This window comes from Strigops habroptila, chromosome 11 (assembly GCF_004027225.2).
Source record: "Strigops habroptila isolate Jane chromosome 11, bStrHab1.2.pri, whole genome shotgun sequence".
NCBI classification, from domain to species: Eukaryota; Metazoa; Chordata; class Aves; order Psittaciformes; family Psittacidae; genus Strigops; species Strigops habroptila.
Genome location: NC_046360.1, coordinates 3135048 through 3143386, shown reverse-complemented (window position 1 = coordinate 3143386; position 8339 = coordinate 3135048). Strand labels below are relative to the sequence as shown.

Sequence of the window (8339 nt, the reverse complement as noted above, 5' to 3'; positions counted from 1 at the left end):
GCTGTGTCCCAGGATAAAGCTACGTTTTGAAAGGTCTTTCTCCTCAGTTACCTATTTTTATAAGGCAGGAGCTTCGTTATCTCTCAGTCCTGTCACATTCAGCTGCCGCAGGTAACACTGTCAGAAGGAAAAGCACCAGACTCAAGAGCCGCGCGAACGGGGTGTCTGTTCCATGTAACAACGCCGAGCACAGGCCCCTCCCGCCCTGTGCGAGCCGCCATCGCTCCCCTCACAGCCCGCTCCGCTCTTCCCGCCTCGCCACTGCGCAGGCACGGGGCTGCCCTCCGCCCGCCTGTCGTGCGGCTCGTCCGGCAGCGTGGCGGGCGCCTGCGGGCGGCGGCGGGCGAGGCCCCGGCGGTGGCGCCATTTTGGAGTGTCGGCGGCGGCGGGCCGGTGCCCGTGTGTGTGTCCGGTCAGCATGAGCGTGGTGGAGCACGTTCGGGAGATGGCGTCCGCCGGGCTCCACTCCAACGTGCGGCTCCTCAGCGGGCTTCTCCTCACCATGAGCGGCAATAACCCGTGAGTGGCCCTCCCGCGGGGCGCCGCGCCGGGTGGCTGCGGGCTGGCGGGGCCGGTGGTGCTGAGGGAGCGGCGAGGAGGGACCCGGGCGGGGGATCAATCACAGAGCCATAGAATGGGTTGGGTTGGGAGGGAGCTTAAAGCTCACCCAGTTCCAACCCCCTGCCACGGGCAGGGACACCTTCCACTAGAGCAGGTTGCTCCAAGCCCCTGTGTCCAACCTGGCCTTGGGCACTGCCAGGGATGGAAGCGGGTTTGATGTTAGAGCTGCTCCTGCTGCCGGGCTCAGGAGCCCTGCCTGGGGTTCAGCAGGAGCAGCATGGCCTGTATCCATCAGGGTGCATGGTATAACATAAGCATCCTACTAGAAGTGGAGCAGTTTTCTCCTTCCAACGGTCACAGCTCTTCCCTTGGCTCAATTGATTCCCATTATTATTCAGGACTTTCCTATAAGGTGCCATTTGACATTTTGAATGGGGTTTGAGGTCCTAACTGAAGCCCAAATCCCATTCTGAAACCCTAACTCTTGTGCAGACATGCTGAGTTATAAAGGGGGTGTGTAAAATGTAGGAATATGCGGATTAGGATTGGGATATCTGTAGGTGAGCTGGATTGCTTTGTATGTTTTGACTCCATTCAAACAAAATGTGCTTTAATGTGGTTTGTTATGGGGTGGATGGGGGCTGCAGTTAGGGAAAGCAGTGGCTAAACACAAGCTGTTGTTACTGATGAGGTGTCGGGGTGGCTATTACCTTTGTTTGTATACAGATAAAATAAATGGGTGAGATAATCTCTTTATGAGGAGATAATACCTGTTACTCAAGGGTCTTTCCAGTGAAGTAAAGAAGCAGCAACAGTTAGAAGCTGAAGCCAGGTAAACCAAAGCTACAAGTACCTTGGTTCTGTAAGGTTTTGGTTCTTATGCAGCCAGCTGATCTCAGCCTTTCTGTTTGCTTTTCTTCTAGGGAGCTGTTTTCACCATCTCAGAAATACCAGCTCCTTGTGTATCATGCAGACTCTCTCTTCCATGATAAAGAATATAGGAATGCTGTAAGTAAGTATACAATGGCCTTGCAGCAGAAAAAAGCATTAAGTAAAACTTCAAAAGTAAGACCTTCTACTGGGAATGCTGCATCAACTCCCCAGAGCCAGGTATTTAAAAACTGAACTAATGTGCTGCCTAAATTGATGTTTCTGACTTGGTATTCATAGAGTCATTTTGGTTGGAAAAGACCCTTAAGATCATTCAGTGCAACCATTAACCTGACACTACCAAGTGCACCACTAAACCATGTCCCTAAGTGCCACGTCTACAGGTCTTCTTAGTACCTTAGATTGTGGATTTATCATATCAAATAAATGTGACATTTAAAGCTAATTTTGTTTCAAAAACACCATCGTGGTGTTTTCTAATGCAGAACTTCACATGGTCTTGAACATGAGATATTTTTTGTATGTGTAGTTCATGTTTTTCATTTGAGGACAGGAGCAATATGAGCCAGCAGTAGGTTGCATCATTCACTTACTTGCATTAGGTTTGTGCAACGTAGTGTAAGCATTTAATGAGGAAGCTCTACTGAGATTTTTTACCTCACTAAACCAACATTGTGCTTAAATCTTTCTGGTTTATTTCAGTGTTTACCATCAGAAATTGAAGTGAAATATAAAATGGCTGAATGTTACACAATGCTGAAGCAAGATAAAGATGCCATTGCTATTCTTGATGGAATTCCTTCCAGACAGAGGACCCCAAAGGTTAGTTCTGGCAGACTTGTCACAAGCCCTTGGTCAGCATATCTTGAAAAAGAGACTGAGGTTTCAAAATTCATTATGTAAATACATAAGAATGTAAATTTTGTCTTTGGACTCAGAAGGAAGCAATTACTTTAATTTTATATAGTAAGTTATAGTGCTCTCAGAAGAAGAGCAGGTAATCTTGTCTTCTGCCCAGAACAGGAGGGAGGGAGGCAAGCTTGAAGACAAAGTTGTGAGGATTTCTCCTTTCTCATACTTGACTCTACCAATATTTCTCTTGCTTCTAGATCAATATGATGTTGGCAAATCTATACAAGAAAGCAGGTCAAGAACGCTCATCTGTTACGAGCTACAAGGAGGTACTGAGGCAGTGCCCTTTAGCACTCGATGCCATACTGGGTAGGTGTCTGCACACCGTTGGGATTTCAGTATTAAACACTATAATTTGAATTATGCTTGGGACTAGGTAACTGTCTTGCAGTTGCATGTAATATATAATACCTTCCTTATGCAAATTATAAAAAGCATTGTTAAGCTGCTTGCTTATGCTTGTCAAGGGGTGGAGTTTCTGGTCTTAAGACAATTAGTTTGTATTAAAAGCACTTCATAATGGCTGAAATTGATGTGTATATACCCTCCTGAACAGGCCTGCTCTCGCTGTCGGTGAAAGGTGCTGAAGTGGCCTCTATGACAATCAACGTGATTCAGAGTATTCCTAACTTGGATTGGCTTTCCGTGTGGATCAAGGCATATGCTTTTGTGCATACAGGAGACAACACAAGAGCAATAAATACCATTTGGTAAGAGTTCAAAGAGCATGATGCAGTCAAATCATATATTAATATTCATATATAATTGTATTTAAAATGGCATTATATAAAGAAGAGGCATTTCTTTCTCTTAAAGCTCCTTAGAGAAAAAGTCATTGCTGAGGGACAATGTGGACTTACTGGGGAGCTTGGCAGACCTGTATTTCAGAGCTGGAGATAACAAAAACTCTATTCTAAAATTTGAACAAGCACAAATGCTGGATCCTTACCTAATAAAAGGTGAGTAAATCCTAAAAGCAAGTTTACATAATGTAGTGATCTGATGAGTAACATTAGAGTAGCAGCTACATGCCATCAAGCGTGCAGTGGAATGTTGTATCTTCTTGTACCTGGCTTTCAATTCAGAATGTACATTCAGAAGCTGTGTATCTGGAACCATTGCTGGTAGAGACACAGTTTAAAGTAGGTGGTTTTGGGTTGGTTTTTGTTTTTTCTTGGTGTGAATGAACTTTCCATTTCTTGCTGATAGACCTTGATACGTTTCTCTTTAGGAATGGATGTGTATGGTTACTTACTAGCACGTGAAGGTCGATTAGAGGACGTGGAGAACTTGGGCTGCCGTCTCTTCAATATATCTGATCAACATGCAGAACCCTGGGTGGTATCTGGGTACGTTCTTTTCTTGCCTTTCTTACCTCAGCTCTTGGTTTGCTGCATGCAGTGGGTTGCAGCTCGTACAGTGGATTCAGGCTTTTTTGTTCACAAGGTGCTTTCCTATCTATTCTGCTCTTGGGCTAACTTAACTTAGCTATCCATAAATATCTATTTTGGTTGTTTGCTGTATGTTTAAACCTATTAGAGTTAACCCATCTGTGCACTAATAATGGTATATTAAATAGCTGTAACAGTTAATATTCATACTACTTTTTTTCTAAGCTCCTGAAGAGTTTGGGTTTTTTCCCTGAACATGTTTTCTTACCTTTACATCCAAGAAGTTCAATAGTTGCCTGTAATTTCCTTTGTTTTTCTTCTTTTAAACCTCAGTGAGTGTGCACAGGCACCACAGCCACTACACGTTTACAACGCCTCTTGTCTTTCCATAGGTGTCATAGTTTCTACAGTAAACGATACTCTCGTGCCTTATACTTAGGAGCCAAAGCTATCCAGCTGAATAGTAACAGTGTTCAAGCTCTCCTGCTGAAAGGAGCTGCTCTTAGGAACATGGGCCGAGTCCAGGAAGCAATTATACACTTCCGTGAAGCAATACGACTTGCACCTTGCAGGCTGGATTGCTATGAAGGTGGGTGAAGTGAAGCTACTCACATGTTCAGTATTGGTTTGGTGTCATGATGATGATTAGACAAGGGAATAGACAGTTCTTCTCTTTGTTTAGTCTGGATATAAACAGACTTGGGTGTTCTGAGCAGATCACTTTGGGATGATGATGTTAAATGTATGTGTAGTTCCACTGGGAGCTTTGTTTTGTCATATTTACTTAAATCTTGTTGATCTCGACAGCAGCCTCAAGTAAATAGTGAGTTCTGAAGAGTCCAGCTGAAATATTGATATCAGTACTGAAATTAGAGAAAAATCTTAGATTAGGTGTATTTAGGCTTTTTTTAGTACCTGTCTAAATAAAGTGATGAAGTCAATTATCTGTAGAATGGATACGTTAAAATGTAGAGTCACTTTCTCCATTGCAATTTGTATTTGCTTATTGGAGTGTGAGGTGTTGAAGTCTTGAGTTGCCACTAAGTGCAAATAATTGAGGAGGGGTGAGTGCCTGCAGTGTGAACTTAAAACCTGAAGTGTTTTCCTTTTCATCTCATCAGGTCTCATCGAATGTTACCTGGCATCCAACAGTATCCGTGAAGCCATGGTTATGGCAAATAACGTGTATAAAACTCTGGGAGCAAATGCACAGACACTCACCCTGTTGGCAACAGTCTGTCTCGAAGACCCAGTCACACAGGAGAAAGCCAAGACATTACTGGACAAAGCGCTAACGCAAAGACCTGATTACATTAAAGCTGTGGTAAAGAAAGCAGAACTTCTTAGTAAGTTCCTTTTGAGTTTCCCATGTCAGTTTATTTAAAGCATGCTGCTTTACATGGAGGAGTGTTCTGCAGCTTTATCGATGTGAAGAATCACATCAATAAAGTGATGTGAAGTGATGTTACAGCCCAGGGATTTATCACTTCTATCCTGAAGGAAAAATCACAGGAATTAATTGCATCTAGCAGCTAATATTACACCAGCACTTAAAACAATTACAGACAAAATGTTCTGATTTCAAAGTGTCTCTCATTGTGAGTGTAGCAGTTACTGCAACAAAAAGCCATTGTTTAGAGTTAATCTTGCAGGAAGTATACTGCTGCTGTCCCCCGTACTGACAGTTCTGAAGGAGGAAACAGGCTTGTGATGACTCTGTACACTCTTGACTTTTTGTTCCTTTATCTAAACTATTAATTAAAACTGTAGTTTTGCATATAAACAGGTAGAGAACAAAAGTACGAAGACGGAATTGCTTTGCTGAGGAATGCACTGGCTAATCAGAGTGACTGTGTTCTGCACCGAATACTGGGAGACTTTCTTGTAGCTGTCAACGAGTACCAGGAAGCAATGGACCAGTACAGTATTGCCCTAAGGTAAAGCAGAGACTGAGACTGCAATACATTCATAAGAACCAATAATTAACTTGACTTAAGTGAAAACTTCAGCCACTAATAGATTAGGATGTGCATCAGAGGTAGCTTTAGATCATTCTCCCTTAAACAAAACCATACAAATGCCATCCCATTCATGAATTAGTTCGTCAAAAGGCTTTGAACTGAGAGGTGCAAAATTTAGGGCCTGCATTAATAATGAATATGCCATTAGGCATGCAGTTCCTTGACTAACTGAAGGATTAAGGCATGGATTTATTTATGCCTATGAATTATTATATAGTCAGGCACCTGAAGATCCATTCCTTTAGACTAGAAGGCACTATATAAAAACAAGCTCTTAACTAAATTTAAATAGTGTGATTCAATTAAGGATAACCAAAATGTTATTTGAGGGTGTTGCCATGTTAACTGTTACTGTGTTTTGATTTCAACAAGTTATATTTGCCTTAAATATAGCATATCATGTCCATTACAAACTTACGTAGCTTAAATGGGCCAGCTGCTTTTCGCTTGCATATAGTTACTTACAGTAATTCAAATCTCTCCTGCTTTCATGTTACTTTATAATTAGTAGTATCTGGAAGAGTTGACTAAGTTTTCTGGAGGAGTGTGGTGTTTAGATAAGCACGTTCTTGGGGATCAAAACTGTTATATAAAGATTTAATACTTAGTGTCACAGTCAGCTGGAGGTGAAGTTGCATCATCTACTAAAATAAACTTCTTGAGGATGTTAAACAGGAAGTGCAGACAAGAAGATGAGGTTTTTTGATAAGGCCATAACTAAAGAGGGAAATAAAAGATTTAGGACAATTCTTTCTTTTTCTTACTTTCCTCAGTTTGGATCCAAATGATCAGAAGTCACTAGAAGGAATGCAGAAAATGGAAAAAGAGGAAAGTCCAACAGATGCAACCCAGGAAGAAGATGTGGATGATATGGAGGGAAGTGGAGAAGAGGGGGACTTGGAAGGCAGTGACAGTGAAGCAGCACAGTGGGCAGATCAAGAGCAGTGGTTTGGCATGCAGTAACGGCCTCTCATCCCCCTGCTTCTCTTGGCATTGAACATACCACCAGGGCCATTCTTCCTTGAAGAACATAAACGATGTTTTTTGCAGTAACAAAGGACTTTAGTTTTTTTCTTCCTAGACTCTGGAACCATTTAACAGTTCTATGCATCTCAATACCGTGAAGATTCTTGATGCTTTGTATTTATTAAGTATAAGGGACTAATTGAATTGGAGGTTACTTGCAACTTTCATTTCAAAAAATGCCTGCTAAAACCAAAAGCGTTAGAATCTGAAGTGTGTAACAACCCTGGTGAAAACAGCATCTGAATTCTTTGCAGGGCTACTTGTGCTTGATCAGTTTGTAAATACAGTGGTTTGTACTCCTTTGTGGAAAAGGTCTTACTCTTTGTGTGCTACCATTTGGGCCGATGATGCTCCTGTTGCAGTCTGGAGGAGCTGCTTGGGTGTAGCTGAAAGCAGCACTTTTCTCTTGCTGTGTTTGAATTAACTTGTGTGTTTGTAGGGCATTACACTTGTTGCTCAGGAGGACTTTGGAACACTTGGACTTCCAGGACACTTTTGTAGCTGACCGATTTCTGTGTGTACAGCATTGAGCCAGTGTTGGAGAATCACCATTGCTTCCTCAGTCCTTACTAAACCCTGTAATCACTTAAAGTCTTTAGATGAACAGTTATTTTTAAAATGCAGTTCACTTTTATTTCAGGATGCCACTAAAAGGTTTCAGAGCAGTGACTCAAAGCACTTCACATTCTGTGTGACCTTTAAATGACAGCACTGACCTTTAAAATGATATAAAGAGTTCACCCCTCTTTGCTTGCATTGCTGTAGAAATGTTATATTATGCAAATACACATACTGTCTTGGTTTTTCCATGTTTATATACTCCATGTTTCTGTCAGGTGATACTTGAACTCATGTTTTCTCTCACGTCTTGAAGCAAAGTTGCATTGCTTCATGTGCACATTCTCAACCTCAGCATTTCCAGGATGAGCAGCTTTGTGTAATCTAGAAACCGTTTCAGTTTTGTGGGCCTGATGTGTGGGGGGAGAAGTTACTTCTTATTTTTCTTACAGTTCTGATTTCCTTACTCTTTACTAAAACAGGTATTTTTACCTTTACATTGGCAATTTAATTCCTTTTGTATTTATTCTGTTACCACAGGTATGCTGGAGCACACGGACTCTTTTTACAAAGCTGAGAAATAGTTTTGAGTATCAGTTGGAGGAAAAGGGGAAAAAACACCCTTCTCCCTACTTGTAGGTGTATAATGCAGATAAGTGTAAAATCTCTCCCTCTGCATTTTATCCATTAGAAAAATGCACAACAAAAAGAATAGGCAGATTACTTCTATATAGTCTATTTCGGAAGTATTTTGGTGTGTCACATCGTACAAAGGAGGAGTCTAATAATGTATCCATTTAGAAAAAGAAGAGAGCTGGGTATTGGTTCTCTCTGGAATTTTGTGGGCTTTAAACTTTCCAAAATATCAAATGGAATTATGGTTATTTGAAGACTGTTTGGGAAGAAGAGAAAAGTGTGTGCTGCTGCTGCCGTGCTGCTTGGCTTGGCAGGAGCTGTTACTGCTCTTCCATTAAGCAAA

General features: G+C 41.8%; 1 protein-coding gene across 1 annotated transcript; it reads left to right on the top strand.

Moving 5' to 3' along the window:
* The first annotated feature begins 300 nt into the window (after positions 1–300).
* Positions 301–7857, top strand: ANAPC7 (anaphase promoting complex subunit 7). Its single transcript, XM_030501672.1, has 11 exons — positions 301–519; positions 1485–1671; positions 2155–2274; positions 2562–2673; positions 2921–3074; positions 3181–3323; positions 3596–3713; positions 4148–4344; positions 4877–5101; positions 5542–5692; positions 6550–7857. The coding sequence occupies exons 1-11, from the start codon at positions 419–421 to the stop codon at positions 6737–6739; spliced, it is 1698 nt and encodes a 565-aa protein (XP_030357532.1). The 5' UTR covers positions 301–418; the 3' UTR covers positions 6740–7857.
* Positions 7858–8339: the final 482 nt, after the last annotated feature.